The sequence below is a fragment of the Micropterus dolomieu genome, linkage group LG14 (assembly GCF_021292245.1).
Source record: "Micropterus dolomieu isolate WLL.071019.BEF.003 ecotype Adirondacks linkage group LG14, ASM2129224v1, whole genome shotgun sequence".
Classification (NCBI taxonomy): Eukaryota; Metazoa; Chordata; class Actinopteri; order Centrarchiformes; family Centrarchidae; genus Micropterus; species Micropterus dolomieu.
This window is the reverse complement of record NC_060163.1, coordinates 11,752,241-11,768,538: the sequence shown is the minus strand read 5'-3', so window position 1 is coordinate 11,768,538 and position 16,298 is coordinate 11,752,241. Positions and strand designations below refer to the sequence as shown.

Here is a 16,298-nt window from a genome sequence, read left to right as displayed (position 1 = left end):
ATGACTCATACATTCCCATTTGATTTGGCTCTCACCTTAACATACTTGTACAACATGTTTTTGTCTTTTTCCATCTCTAAACTGTCTAAACAAGGGGTTAAACTTGACCCAATCTTGGACCCAGCCATTGGAAATTTAAGACCAACAGATGGTGCTCTGGAGCCTGGAATCAAAACACCACTTCAGGATTGCTTTCCATGTTTAAAATTACATTTGCCAGACTTAAAGGTTGTTTGAGACATTATTGTTCTTTACTTGTATCAAAATGGTGTGCAGTAGTAGTGTAAAAATGACCTCCATCACAGTCCCTTGCTTTGTAGACAGCTACAGGATAGTGTAGTGAGTATGATGTTACAGTATCTTTTTGTGTCATGTTATGTTGAATACAAACGTAACATTTGAGAGATAAAATGAAACTGCTACTACTTGCAACTATTTGCATTTTATGTTTTTAGACATTTGCATGCACACACTCCATAAAATCTCAAATAATCAAGGGTACAATTACCAATTAAAGCCACTATTTTGTTGTGTCATGTTCATCTGAGGTAACCCTTTATAGCAATGTTGACTGTTTTTCAATATTGGATAAAAGGAAGGAATTAGAAATGTTTTTACACAGAGTTATCTTATTTGCTTCCCTGTCATGTTGTTGTGGACTTTAAAGATTAGCACACCACACACCAAAAACAAAAACATCAGCTAAAGAAATAACCTCCACTAACAACGAGGGTAACCTGAATAAATGTAGCCCACTCTCTGTCTTTTTAGTTTGGAATGAAAAATATTAGCTCAGGCTAACATTAATGACACAACAGCTCCACATAGAAGTTAGTTTTTGTTATCATGGGCTCTTTAAAGCCCACCTAGCTTGAGCAAAAGTATTGGGAGATGTTTTAGGCTTTCTATTGGACACAGCCTCGGTTGTGGGCGTGCTGTTGAATGTAATTGGCCGGGCTTGCTGTCACTCGCCACTCCACTCTCTGCTGAGTGCCTCCCCCGTCTCTCCACAGACTGTGCGGCCCAAGCGAGGATTTTCACGAAAACATCCACCGCAGACTGCGTACCAGTGGCAACGGGAAGGCAGCTACGACGAACTGGACCCGACGCGATGGATCCAGCGGCGTGACAGCCGAGCCGATGGCGTTTGTAAAGTTGGATAACCGTGTTTGGCCTTGAAGAGAGACGTTTGAAGCGTGAAACTGATTTGACAGAAATTAATACGGTGTCACTTGTTAGACAGAAAGACGGAGTGAGAGGGGCCAAAGTGGACTCCCTCCCTCGGTAGAGCTCGTTCCGCCCGATGGAGGCTGACGGGACCTTTGCAGCGAACTCGAGGCCTGGAATGTCACCTGTGAAACGTCGACATCTCGTTGGAGGACTTAATTAAGGCGAAGGACCGCGCACACCTGTCTGCGCTTTCGACGATTCATTTGACAACTTCTTTAAAAGCCTGTATACAATAACAAAAGTTAGCAGGTCAGCGTTAGCTGCGGGAGGCGACCCCTCGCGCAAGATGACTATCATAGATATCACTTAACGAGAGGTTATTTACCGCCTCAGGTAAAATAGGACAGGTGAACAGCGCACCATTATATTTTTAATGGACTTCTTTCTTCTGCTAGGTTTGTTCTAGTAAGTTGTGTATTTCCCCCCCAGCAAGTTGACTGCAACCCTTTCGGCTGCGAGAATTGAGCAGTTTTTGTTGTTGAAACAAGGCTTTCTTGGATTTTTTTTCTCATCAAGTGTTGCCTTTCCCCCCCTCCACTAACCATGTCATTCAAAGACAATCCTTGTCGGAAATTTCAAGCCAACATTTTCAACAAAAGTAAATGCCAGAACTGCTTTAAGCCCAGAGAATCACATTTGCTGAACGACGAGGACTTAAATCAGGTGAACAAATACTTCTTTACACATTGGATCTGTCATACTTCTGATACTGCCTATGTAGTCTATATTAATGTAAAAGCAAAGCATGTTTTTATCTGTCTGTTTGATGTGCACATGTCAAACGGCTCGTCGTGTGTCAATAGACCATGAAGTGCAAAGGTTAGGCTAATTGGACATAATTATTTTCCAGCCCAAGGGCGCTATTGACCTTAATTCATGGAGCTATATAGGCCTCCACCCAGCTCCATGCCTCCCAGCACAGTAGCCTACTACCAACTGCTTTTGTTGAATAATTTGGGTTACATTTGTTTCTGTGAAATCTTTTTCAGTATTTGCTATAATAATATAAAATAATTTTTTTTTGCCCATTTTACCCACACTGCTGTCAATTTTATGCACAAATTAACAAACAGTCACTCCTAAAGGCATTAAGGATGGGCGACTGTGAGGCTGTCAAAATCCCATTGCTGTTTTCCAATAATACTGGTATCTAAATCACAAATGGGGAGATTCCACTAACACTCCCCTGCTGGGCTGTGTTGTTGATGTTGGCAGGTTGTGAATGGTGGCATCAGGTCTCACTGAACTCTGTTGGCCTGTATTGTGATCATTCCTTTTGGTAAGCTGTTTAACAGGTTAAGAGTCACCCATCTCCAGATACAGTTTATATAAATGCCGCTTCTGTGATAGACAGTGATGCGTCTTCTGATGGCAATGTCTTCAAAATGGCTGGCTGTGGACTAACATTAGGCCAACATATTTTCCTGTAATCCCTCCTTCATGTCCAATGGCTTCTCTGTTGGAATGGAAATAGTCTTGAGGTTGTCAGCGGAATTTCTCGCCCACTGGCTATCAACGTTATCCTTTGATGGCTGCACCCAGGGAAAGGTTATCATCTGCTGTCAGAGCCTGAAGACCCGGGACAGGCCGGCGATGTTGTTAATTGTTTAAAAGTCCTACTACAAGAAGATACGGAAAGCCTGTCAATCCCATTCTGTGCATATTTTCATCCAGAGCTTTTGTCCTTTTGCCCCTTCACCAACTCACCACTCAAAGGCCAATGCTGTTGGTGCAGTATTACGTAGTCATTTATGATGGAGGGAAATAAGAGGTTGGGGGTCGTTGTGAAATGAATGCACTCAAATAACTGCGTTTAACCACTGAAGAGTAAAAAAAAAAAAAAAAAAAATGACCTAGATTCATCTTGTCTACTTCTCTCTTTATGAAGGACTAACCATTCAGGCGGCTGTCAGGTCATGTGAGGCGAGATGGGACATTTTTCTAAAACCATGTTCAGTCTCTGTTCTGTTCCTTTTTCACAGGCAAGAAGGAAGCTAGTGTTCCAGGATTAGTGTGATTCCCTCTCAACACGTACTGTACTGCCCTTTCCAGCAGTCCCATTATCAAATAACTTATCTACGTGCTGTTCCTGTGTGCTGCTCTCACCTCTGAGGATGTCTTTAAAAAGTTGGATGCTGTTTCTCTTTAAAGTCTGCTCAAACGTTTGACTGTCCAAGGGTACGATTACGGACTTAAGTCTGAAAATTCTCGTTATGTAATTTTGTTTACAGTCACTCGGCTGAGAAATTTGATGTTTCTCCTGTAATCAAAGTGAAAGAGGTTTTATGGCGGATTATACTTGGCTTTACATGGGATGACGTTATGACTGTAATCAAAACCACTGAAATAGGGACATAGAGGTGCCAGGCGACTGTAAATGTCAGAGCTTTTTGACTTGATTTGTAGGCTACTGTTCCATAGACTTGGGAGCGGAGTTGATTTACGTAAGGTACTTTAATTAGTTAAGCTCTTTAGGTGTAGGTAAGATTTCAATGTTAACATTTAGTAACATTTGTGCTCTTGTACAGACAACGCTGCAGTGGTTATGCAGGGTTTCTTTTTTGGCTCAGCAAACAAATGCTGACTTTGAGTATGGCTGGAGTTCAAGTTTGTACCAGAACTATTTAAGAAAGACTGCATTTCTCAGTACAAGTTTGAATTGCAAATCTGTAGCCACAAAAGCTCTCAGGCCCTGTACTACGTCTTTCTCTCATGTTTCTCATCCACTGTTTTTCTTGCTAACTTCTGCCTCTTGCTAACCCCTCGACCCACCAGTCCACCCACTTAAAGGATCAGAAGGAAAATCATGTGTGTTAGCCTTTCCTTGTTTTTCCCCAGGACAGCATGGTGCTCTGGGATACAGCCAGCTGAAGAGTGTAGCCTGCAATAAACTAGGCAACTTGTGACTAATAGACACCTTCTTGGAGTTAAACTAAGATGTGTGTGTGTGTGTGTGTGTCTGTCTGATATTGGGTCACAATTTGTAGCCTAAACTAGGGAATAGCCTCCAGTTATATCTACAGTGAATTAAAATGTGCATAATTGTCCTGTTTACCGATGTGTTCATCTGCATGTTTTAGTGTTTGCTTTCAACACTGTAATTGTGTGTTCTCCTAACCAGGCAAAACCTATATATGGAGGATGGTTGCTGCTGGCACCAGAGGGAACACATTTTGACAATCCCTTACACAGATCTCGGGTAAGTGGTTCTTTTGCTGGACATTTCTGGGGCAGAGTTTTGTCTCTTTTTTTGGCTTCCTTTTGGTGGAGCTTCATGAAAACAAACTGGTATTCTTTAAAGGGATCAGCTTTATTTCACCCATTATCTGTAGATTCTGCTCATGCCAAAAGTTTATAGGTACAGTACTTTTTTTTTTTTTTTTTTTAAACAGCTTTGAGTATGATATGTGTAAAGTTTAGTTTATTAGGACACCTCCAATGGTGCCAGGTGAGTTGAAAAAGGAAATTTGCTTTGCTCCTCCTTTAATTTTGTTATCAATTCTGGCATTAATTTCACTTTAGACAAACAGGAGGTTTGGTTATTATGGCTCATGTCGCTGTTTCATGGATTCAGCAGCTTTCTGTGGGAGGCTTGGCCCTCTTATCAGAAGAAGCTTCATTCTCAAGCAATAATGAGCCAAATATTGACTTAATTTCATGATTCCTGCTTCCCTAGCATCATGTAATGGGAGCCTTGCTCTGTTGCACCGCTATCTTTATCAGCTCCCAGATTATACGGCGGTGGTGCATCCGAAAGAGGAGTAAGGGAGAATGTGGGGGAGGAGAAGGAAAAGTCCCAGTTCTCACAGCCACACTGATGGCTTCCATATGGGTTTTTGGAAAAGCACCTCTGGATCCTTCAACTCAAGTACAGTCAACAGTCTGCTGCTGCTTTGACATAATCACTGACATGTTCCACCTATTCCCACAAACAGCTTTATACTGTGGAGGTATAATTGGTGGCCTGTACATAGTGCTGAGGTGAGCAGGTTGGTCAGGTTTTGACTGACCAACAAGCAAATAATATAGAAAAGGAACTGACATGATGGTTGAGTCATGTTTTAGGACCACTTTAGTGTGACAGGTTGTGAGTCTATGGCTCTGTTCTGTCCATGAATTACACTGCAGAATCTTTCTGGAAGCCATGTATTTATCACATTTTTAATGGATGTGACTCCAAGGTCTCTTTAACATCACCCGTGAAGCTTATCGGCACCTCTGTCGTGACCTTCCAATGGCTTTTAGGTTACAAAGCACCTCTCAATATTTCATGGATTGGGCTCTTGGAATCTGAGCCCAGGATATTTAACACTGAAACAAAACGGTGCATTAGGATAAGAGCGGGGCAGTGGAGAGCTCATCAAGTCAATGAGGAAGGAGATCAATGGAAACTGTCACCATATCATTTGCCCAAATATCGGCAGAAATACTATTCTAACCAAGAGATAAAATGACTCCATTGTATGTCACATTTGACCTTGTGGTTTCAGAAACGTGATAGGCTTCATCTGCAGTATTCTAGAGGGCATTTACATTGTGCACCTAATGTGTTTTGGGCAAACACATTGTCTGTCAGTTCAAGGTTGTGTGCATATAACATGTATATCCTGTAAGACAGATCTGGGCATGGTTAATGTTATGTGTAATTATGTTACGTGTAATATTGTGTATTGCTGTGAAAGGGTTTTTCCTTCGCAGTTTTTGTTGTCATTCAACTGGGGCATTCAGTCTATTGTGCTGTTGTGCCTCATACTTTTATGGAGAAAAACAAACAGAAAACTGGATAATTGACTTTTGAACTGAAGCATGACTATAAAATGTTTTCCAGCTAACTTGAACACCTTGTGATGTGGTACATGTCCTGAAAGTGTGCCAAGAACTGGCTTGCCATTGCAAGGTGTATTTACTGTTTGTATATGTGTAGTAGCAAAGTCTTGAGATTCTGAGGTGTATATTATGTAAGATTCAAGATTTTAATTGGAACATTTACTGATTCATTTATAGGTCCAATAAATATATCTGGCTTTAAAAATAAATATGTCAGTATTTGTTAAACAGCCATGACAGTTTTCCAAACCCTTGCTAAATATTTTCACATGTTGCTTCACCCTTTATAAAATGCTGATGTGATTTACTGCTGGGAATGATAATGGTATTTTTCATGTGACCATGTCAGTAACAATTTCTCATTTCTTTAAATGCAGAAATGGCAACGGAGGTTCTTCATCCTGTACGAGCATGGCTTACTTCGCTATGCTCTGGACGAAATGGTGAGTGAAAGTTGTGCTTTGATGGCTTGGGTGGTAAATTCAGCATCCTTATTTGGCACATTGGGGCGACATAATCATGCCTTCCTCCCCACTTGTCATTCTCTAAATCTAAGCTCGATTCCCCAGTGTTTTTTCCTTTTCTGTGTTAACCTGCTGTTAAGGAAACTCAGCACAATATCTATCAGTGAAAGGGAAGTGATTAAGCCCCTTTTCAACTCCAGGAAGTGTTTTAATGTGAAACTGCTGGAGGAACGGTTGAGTTTGCTTTTTCAGCATACAGCAGCAACAACAAGTCACAAACAGGAACAGCTCACAGAACAAGGTGGCGTATGACTGAAAAGGTGAAATTTGGTTGTTTTAAGAATTGCTTCCTTTTCAGTTGGGTTAAATAAAGCCCCTGAGCACTATTTGATAATTTACTGGAGGTTTCATTATTGTTTGATACATCCCATGAAAGTTAAGTCATTTTAACTCTAGTGGAGAGGCTGATTTTACACTTTTATATTTCTGTTTATAAAAGTGTTGGTCACAGTTTTCTTAAGAGGCTGTTGCATTATAAAAATGGAGAAGAAATAATTTACAGACTTGTTGAAGTGTAGTTACTTTGTTAGTAACATTTTGGTGCTGTGATGGGCTCGCTACCATTTCACCAGGCAGTTGCACACTGTTAACGCCTATGCTCTCCTGCATACAACAGAGTATTTTGTGAATGTGTTAAACACTAAGCTAACTAGCACAGTGGTGTCAAACGGAGTGATGTGACACCACATGTTGTTGATACTAAAGTCACATGCCAAGGTGTGTGTGTGTGTGTGTGTGTGTGTGCGTGTGTGTGTTTAAGTGGCTAACATGCTTGAGGAACTTCCTGTTCTGAAAGAAAAACTGGAAAAACTACTTACTAGGAAGACTTTTTCTTTTGTGATCTGTATTAGTGCCAGTAATGAAATGATCTATACAGTAACTATCTAATTAATATGTAGGCTGACTGTTTCAAATTCATATTTTTTGTTGTTTTTCATGTTTGAATACTATAAGTTTGGCAGGTCGGTTATTACTGTATTGTACTTCAGCATGTGGGCTCGCTAAATATTGATTGACCCAAAACAGTGCTCAACAGTTTTTTTTTTTTTTTTTTTTTTTTCTTTTCTAAACGTGGGATGTGCTTTGAAATGAGGTGAAAGCAGAAGTGGTCGAAACAGCACTTGCTTTGTTACTTTTGACCCGTTCATGCTGTATGTGGCATTCTTTGGCAGAGGAGAGGGATGCTGAGAGGTTTTATGTAATGGATACATTCCCCTTTCATTCCCCCTATAGAAATATTCTACATGTTGAATGGCAAGGCTACTATTTGCATATTACATGCAAGAGCAGAGTATTTTTTATTTTCATAAACATGGCAAAAACACTGTACTGGCCTTAAAGTCTTTTTCAAAATGGAGCCAATAAATTGTATTTGTCAGGCACTGGTGGTGAACGATGACACCAGAAGAAGGATGGATGATGTGTTTACTGGAAGAAACAAAGGAGAGCGGCGGATGTCCTCCTTCCATTCATTGTTCTCTCTGGATGTCACTCTACATCTTTTCATGTCCTTTCTGGATGCAGGATCAAAAGGAGAGGGGAGGGGGGAGTGAGGGTCTGGAGATGTAAATATCAAGTGACAATAAATATAAGATGGCACTTGTCACACAAAACTCATTAGAATAATTGTTTTGTGTTGAATACACAGCTGCACAAACTTGGCTAATTGGCATATCTGGCACTCGTTTTTTGTGGACAAAGAGGTAAAATTAATATTTGGACTCTTCAGGTAAGGTTAGAATCTGTGATTGGCATTATATGATTTCATAAATTTAAGTTGATGTCCTTTTCACTTTCATAGACAGTATAGGTAATGATTTAAAATGCGTTTAGTGCCAAAACATTATGTTAAGCTACTAATAAATATTAATAACACGAGAGTAATTTTGGTGTGATTTTATACCAATAATCAAAGCCAAGTGGTTGGTTTAGTAGCTGTTATTGTTTTGCCTTTTTATAAAGTGATCTCAGCCTCGCCATTATTGCAACATTTCTAATTTGTGCAGTGATGCCAAAATTATAATCCAAACTTTATTGCACCACTGATGTTGGATTGCCCGTGCTGTATGCTGGTATGGTTTTGAAATATGATGCACTGCTATGTATTATGCAGTAGTGTGCAGTTTAAATGTCCACTGCAAAATGCTTCAGATGGCTACAATCAACATTAAAAACAAGATAGAAACTGACATTAAGATCAGTTTAAATGCTGTATTTTGAATGACATCAGATCAAATCTAAAGACTGCCAGCTTTCTCCAGTATAATGTTGCTCCAGACCACATTAGAGCCCCCCATCTGAGAGCCCTGGTTGGGGTTGTATATGAGGAGGTGCCCCTCTGTTTTCCTCTCGGCCTGGTTTTATGGCTCTTGTGTCTTGGATCTAACCAAACCCAGATGGGCTGTGGTCCCAACCTTCAGGATGTGGCATGAATCTGGGGGAAAGGAATGGGTTAGCTAAGGCTTGGGACAGCCATCGTTTTGGGGTTGCCCACCTACGGTGAACGCCCAACACTACACACCATACCATGATTTTATGCTAAGAGCTGTGGGTGGCTGTGAAGAACCGTTAAGTGCAAGAGAGAAGTGGTAAAGAAAATGTAGCTGCAGTAAGAGCAAGATGAAGAGACAATGTGTTCTGATTGGAAAGACGGAGAGGGTGAATTGCTGCATGTTCTATGGCCTGCATAGAACATGTCCTGCCATGCAACGCTAATGTGTTAGTACAGCTTTAGAGGATTGTTCTTGGCCTGGGCCCCCAAAGAAGGGAGTTATGAAGTGTTTTGTGTCTAAGCTAGTTCACTGAATTTTAGCACTATACATTATATTAGCTGTAAATTAGATACATTTACCCACAAAGTCAAACTCACTGTCAATTCAGTCTTTACGTTTGCTGAATGCACACGATAGATTTTCCCAGAAAAACCCGGCACAATTGTTTCATGGGAGCATTACCAAGACAACATGTTTTGTCCCTTTGTCCAGCAACACTTGCCCATGGTATGTGCAACATGGAACAGTTATTCTCTGTTTTGTGGAGAGCTTTGGCTGTCTCTGCCCAGACTGTATAGATTTAGGACAGAACACTCTGGAAGCAAAGCACGAGTGTGTGTGGGCTGAAGCTGTCTGTAGGCTCAGTCATATGGTGAGCAAGCCTTTCTACAGTAGCTGTAGAAAAAAAACATCGGACACAGCATCGAAACAAATGTGTGAGGCTGGATTAGACAGAGTTAAAGGTTGTGCTGAGCTGCACATGTTTGTCCATGTGCGAGTGTTGGTGTGTGCGCAAGTGTGTGAGTGAGCATGTGAGTGAACGCACCTGGGGCCGAGGGTGCTTGACCGCAGAGGCCATGTCAGGAACAGGTGTTGCAAGGTTTGAGAAGTTTTGCTGACTTCAGCAGTCCTGAGAGAAAGTGGCCTTCTAATCATTTAGAGGTAAAGAAAAGACAAATGAACAGGGGCCACCCATACGCAACTGTGTGATTAAGCTGTTCAAGTTGTTTAAGTGACTCGAATCACACGTAGACACACAAAATCCATTATCACCTCGTGGTGAGGGCAGGTATGTGGGTGTGAAGAACTCTCCAGCTACACAAAGCCACTTTGATGACATCATTGCGAGGTAAAATGATCAACACCCACACTATAATAATTGCTTCACTATGCTGTCCTAAATACCCCACACAGCACCTAGCTCCCATTGACCTTGCGTTGACCTATTTGTAACCTACTCTTTCTGACACACACACACACACACACACACACACACCCCCCAAACATAGATGTAGGTTCACACACACACACACACCCCAAATCATATGATGTAGGTTGAATTGTATTTCTTTGCAGTGTCTCAATCTCTGTTGTGGTCTATGAGCTCACACTGAATCACAGCCTAAATTGGTTTTAAAAGAAGGCTTTTGCATTGAAAGTCTTTAATCACTGTTGACGGTGGTTTATGTACAATATTTCCTCCGTTTATTTGGAGGCCATTGCAGGTACTTGGCAAACACAGTCCACTTTGTGTTCTCATTCTTGTCAGTTCATCTGTTTTATTCCACATTGAACAAGCACAGTATACCTGCAAATAAAATGAGGCTACCTATTGAATTGCACTACACAAAAGGCCTATTCAGAGACACATTTAGACTGCATAGACTGCAGCTGACTATCTGTATCACGGCTGTATCCCTTGTTATTCCAAGGAGAACATGATGTTCTCATGACGTTTCAGTTGTTGAAGTAACTCTCATTTCATCTTAGCTCAATTAATTTCATGTGTTTACTGGAATTCAAATAGTAGACCCTCGCGCCATAGTTGTGTCCAAGAATGGAGTTTTGACAAACTTCCCTCCATTTCCCACACATTTGTGCATTCTTTCAACTTGAGGCGCACTATTCTGCTGCCTCTCTCCTGAAATTGCCAGACATGAGAATATACAACCTCAGCCTGTGTTGGCCCTCAGATTTTTAAGACCTTTTGACATGTTGAAAAATGCATGAACACCTTCTCCCTTTTCTAGCCCTGTGAAACATGAAATTTGGGGCTATTTTTAACCAGTTTTGTGGAGCTTTTGTCTTGTGTTGGTTTGGGTATGAGGAGAGCTTTCTAAGTGAAGGATGAGTGGGCAGGGTCTCTGAGCCATGTTGTTTCCCCCATGCACTCTATGCAAGGAATAAGTGGAGGCTGACCACCCCACCCCATCAAATTAGGGATACTTATAGGGGAGCTCCAGTCTTTCACTCACAGCAAACCATGGGAAAGAGGGGAGAGAGGAGTCAAGACTGACTGGAGTACACAAGTTTGTGTTACAGTACGAGATGGAAAGATGAATAATTTAGGTTTGAAAGGCGGATTGGAGAGCAGACGATTTAAAGGGAAAAGGATAAGATTAAATACTAGAATAAATGAGATGTTGGTTACAGCTCTTGCAGTTTTAAGACGGTGTAGGCCTTCCAAATTGGATCATTGTGGATTGTTTACAAAGTGCGGGTCCTAGGTGAGGGGTGTGTTGGTTTTGTAGAGATATCGTGTGTGAGAGTCTTCTTTAACCCCTGCCCTTCCTTCCTCATGTTTCCAGTAGGAACTGATCTGCTGGAATGTAAACAGCCATGGATTACAGTGGGGTCACTGTTCCCATTGCACAAAGCCACAAAACCATGGGAACAGCCATTCATACAGCTTGTAATCATCAGGGTCTACAACACTGTAACTGCTGCTCAATGCAACCCCACATCACAAAGCTGTCAACCAGCATAGTATATTCTAGGGCTGCAACTAATAATTATTTTTGTAGTCGACTAATCTGTTAGTTATTTGATTAGTTGTTTTTGTCACCCCCTAACCCTAGCCCTAATTAAACCATTTAACTAATTAAATCTTTCAAGTGAATTGATCTCTAACACAGAGCCTAACTACCTAACGTTATCATTAATTGAACAAGGTTTACTATTCAGAATGAACACCAGTATTGGCGCCAGGGGGAAACCAGGGAAGAAGACTGATTTATACTAACTTTAAAACTTTTTACTTTTTGCCAAAGACTTTTGCTTTGGAACTATATAAAATAAAAGCAAATTCAAAGCAAGTACTATAACCACAACTGTACCACAAATGTAATGTCTATTTAGAATAATAAAGCAACAGTCCCCTTTTATTTATTTTACACTTGTGGCCTTTGCTCTGTTGTTGCTGCTGCAGTGGTCTGAGTAACAGGGAACAGAGGGCTCTGTGGTGGGCTCTGTGGCACCACTAACCTCGCAGGCGCTTGTGGAGCTTCTCAACCCCGAAAACGTTTAAGCACATTTTCGATTCACAATCAACTTTGGTAAAACTGCCAATATTCAAATTCTACACAGTTGATTTATCGCCTCAAAAGTGTATTTAGTGATTAAATGGCGTACAAAACTTGTAAAAACATAAAATGTTCCACTGTTAGCCACTTTCTCCGCTGCTTTCCGCTTCTCACATGAATGCTTCTTCTTTGCGAAGAGTCTTACAGTCAAGCAGTCATGGCACATAGTGGAAGCGATACTGCCCGTAGAATTCCAAGTAATGCATTGCAGTTAGAAATAAACAACCAGAAATCTTCTTAATGAGAAGATTGCTATCATTTCCTTAAACAGCCTCTCTGTAACGACGCATCAACAATGAAATTTCACGTCGATGCATTTTTATAGTCGAGGTCATCGATTACGTTGACTAATCGTTGCAGCCCTAGTATATTTATAAAGAACATTCCCTTGTTTTTGTTTTCATTTACAGAAATGGGTAATTTTTCTGGATTTTTGCCAATGTTTTATCCAAGTTTGGAATTGCCAGTTCCCTATGCACTGCTGACCGTGTCACTTCCATTTCTGCTGTTGGCCGGGAGAGGCTAACAGCAATGAACTTAAGTGTGATGGTGCAACTTGCGTTTTTAGCAACCACTGTGTAGGTTATGGTTGGGCGATCTTCTCTATTTTCATATCGTCTGATCATGGCTACTTGAGATCACCTTTTGGCGATCTGATCGCCAGGGGACGGTGTTACGTTACGGTAAATTGCCAGCATGAAAGAAACAGGCTAATTAGCTCTAAGAAAAACCACCAGAACCCAGCTATACTACGTACAGCGCGCTAACCTTGACAACGCAGCTGTTTTTAAAGTTAACATATGCTTATTAGCTAGGCTCCTTACATGCTTGCTTATAACTTATTTGAAGGTGGGTCTCTGATATTGACAGTGTTGTGTTAAGAAAATAGACTAACTTTTTAGAGTTAACTTGAATGCATTAGTTTTTCTATAAACACAAGGCTCCGTTTCAATGTGTTGGTGAGAAAGAGAGCTGATCCTCTGTACAATAATGCATTAGACCACCCCATGAGCACGAGATCCAGTGTGAACATTTAATTCTGTGGGAGCACAGTGTACCACACCCACGGCTTTCCTGTTAACTTTTATCAGGAAAACCGGCACTGTGATGTGGAAGTGTCATTGCAAGTGTCATCAGAAAACATGTCAAGGATTCCTCCTTATTCTAAAATTGATCCCATGAGAGATGATCGACCTGACAAGAAGCACAACAGACTTGACTGTGGCTTCTAGAAAAATCAGACCAGAAGTAATTTGGTAGTCTGTGAAGTGATTGTACATCCCTACTTAGTGATGATCTGATCCACCAGCTCACAGCGATTGCTTATCAAGGGCCTTGCTGTCCTCCAAGTGACCTAATATGCGTGTCCTCTTTCTGAGTGCTGTGCTTTCTGAGGAGACAGAAGTTTACCATCACCAGGAGGAGAGCATGATTGAACAGAATACAATAAAAGGTCTCATGTAAGATAGGTTAGGTTGTATTTTCACTGACCAGTCTGGCTCTCTTGTTGGCCGTTTGATCTGACTTTCAGTGTCGTCTTATCTGTGCTCTTTACTTTTTGCCTTTGCTTTAGTCACCACACCATCCAGGATGTGGCTAAGATGAAAATCTTATCTCCTCCACTTGATCACTGCTTAAATTCCTCCATTTCGTTAGTCACAAGTACAGTAACCCTGTCTGGCTCAGGACCAAGTCTGCTCTCCAAACATTAAACTCCTGTGCTTGGCCTGAGTTTGAGACATACTCTACATGGCACCACTGGTCACTTTTATTGTCTTTATCTGTAAAAGTGTAATTTAAATCTGTTACTTTCTTACTTAGCACACAGGGATAACTGCCAGGAAACATGACCCCAGCTGATTTGAAACTAAATGTAATTTGTTATAAACTCTCAAGGATCAAATGTGAAGTACAGGCTTTCTCACTGCCCCCGCCTCATCCACTCGCTTTCCCTATTTACTGTTTGTGTATGTTCCATAGCCAAAAGGCTTAATGAGTCTAAAAATAATGGCTGTCAAATTACACTTGTTAAATTCGAATTACAGCCAAAAAAACAGCATTGTTCTCCAGTGTGCACTCTCAGACACAGAAAAATGGACTAAGCCCTCCCTCTTTGATTGGATGAGCAGAAAGTGCTCCAACTGAAAATGGGACTGAATTTTCATGTATTGACATGTATTGCCTGCAATGCATAGACAAATTGATTGAGGTCAGACTAAAATCCAAGGCATCCAACATCCCCATAAGATAAAACTTTTGCACCTTTTTCACAACAGAACACTGGTTATAAGGTTGTACTTAAACTTTGAGCTAACCTTATGTAGGCTTTAAGTGGAGACACTCCTTAGGTTTATCCCTGTCACTGCTTATGGACAGGATCATTTAACACAGGGCACTGGGTCTATCAGCACCTTGAGTAAAATAGTCCTATACTGCGCATTTAGCAGGTATTTCTGCCTCCAGAGCTGTACAATCTGAGTCTGTGATTGCAAGCCATCTTCTTCCCCCATGTTCCTGCTCGACACACACTGCTACTATTATTATTAGTCCTAATTGTATTGCTGTAATTATAATTACTATTATTATCCCCCCCCCAAAAAAAAAAAAACCAGTCGAGGCAGTTGGCTGCACACTCTGTGTCTAGGTTCTGCTGGATGTTTCTTCCTGGTTTAAAAGCGAGTTTATCCTTGTCACGGTTGCCAAGTTGCTTGCTCATCGTGAGATTGCTGGATCTTTGTAAATACTATTGCAAACCTCTATATGAAAAGTGCAGTGAGTTAACCTCTTTTATGAATTGGCACTATAAATAAAATTGAATTCAACTTATGAGGTATCAGTGTCCTATTGATGTGGGATTCCAGTTGATAGTGAACTTGTACTCATTTTTTTTCTTTTTTAAACTTGGTGAATATGATTGCGATATTGGGTTGAGCCGAATGCTTGATGGCGGTCCACTGTTGCGCCATGGTGAGAAGTCCTTTTTAAAAGGCTGCTTTTTTCAGGATGTCTTTTTACCATCCTTCTCTTTGTACCCTCCTTCATTTTCTTGTTCTTTTTAATGATTTCCAGCCATTCATCATCAAGAGAAAGGCTGGCTCCAGGAGGCTTTGACTAAACCAGTGTCCACTCACTTGCACGGTCCTCACTTTTACTTTCCCATTACTCAGTCCAATTCACTTTCCCTTCCTTTTACCTCCTCATTTTCTCTTATTCTGCCACTCTCTCGTATCTCTGTCTTTCATTCCAGTTCTCACTGGCCAATAAATCATTTGTCTTGGAGAGAGCAGCCAGCGGTATTGTGTAACTTCTCTTCCCCCAAAACCCTTCCTTGTCTATAAAGCCAAACACGGCCTGGTGGACTACTCGCTCAGTTTGTTCTAAACACTACACCACGACACTGACAAAAGGTTTCATTTAAAGCATCAGGGTGAAGGGTTAGCCAGCTCTGAGACAGGCACTAATAAAACAGCGGGGTAGGTGTCTACATGTGTTAGTGGGGGTGTGAGACTCACACCACTGTAGTAACTCACTGTAGTAAGATTTGCATTGGCGGAGTTGATTAGTTACATCACTGCAGTAAGATGTCTCAGTTGGATGAGGTCCAGTTGTAAACTGGCCTGAGACTGGGTGTCTAATTGGCTGCTTCCTTGTGATGCTCTGCAGTAGCCAGCTGCAGTTGAATGTCTTTCAGAGTTGCAACAGGTGTAGGTGTATTGGATGACCTTTAACTTTTCACCTCAGCTTGGCGACCTGCCAATCCAACCACCTGTTAAGGTCAGGACTTTGCGGCCAAGATATTTTTAGAAAGAAAGTGCAGCCCTGGAATTTGGTCTGGCGATGTTTCACGTTAATATAATGGCAAG

At 41.2% G+C, this 16,298-nt stretch overlaps 1 protein-coding gene across 6 annotated transcripts in view; it reads left to right on the top strand.

Annotated features, from left to right (window-relative positions):
• The first annotated feature begins 980 nt into the window (after positions 1–980).
• si:ch73-103b11.2 (protein outspread) overlaps positions 981–16,298 on the top strand; it is a 51,874-nt gene continuing 36,556 nt past the window's right edge. For 4 of the 6 annotated variants that reach the window (XM_046068237.1, XM_046068239.1, XM_046068234.1 and 1 more), the window contains exons 1-3: positions 981–1,893; positions 4,352–4,429; positions 6,435–6,500. In XM_046068237.1, the coding sequence (XP_045924193.1) occupies positions 1,774–1,893; positions 4,352–4,429; positions 6,435–6,500 (264 nt within the window). In that variant the 5' untranslated portion in view covers positions 981–1,773. The remainder of the gene's footprint in view (positions 1,894–4,351; positions 4,430–6,434; positions 6,501–16,298) is intronic. The other 2 variants (XM_046068238.1, XM_046068235.1) reach the window with 2 other exon arrangements.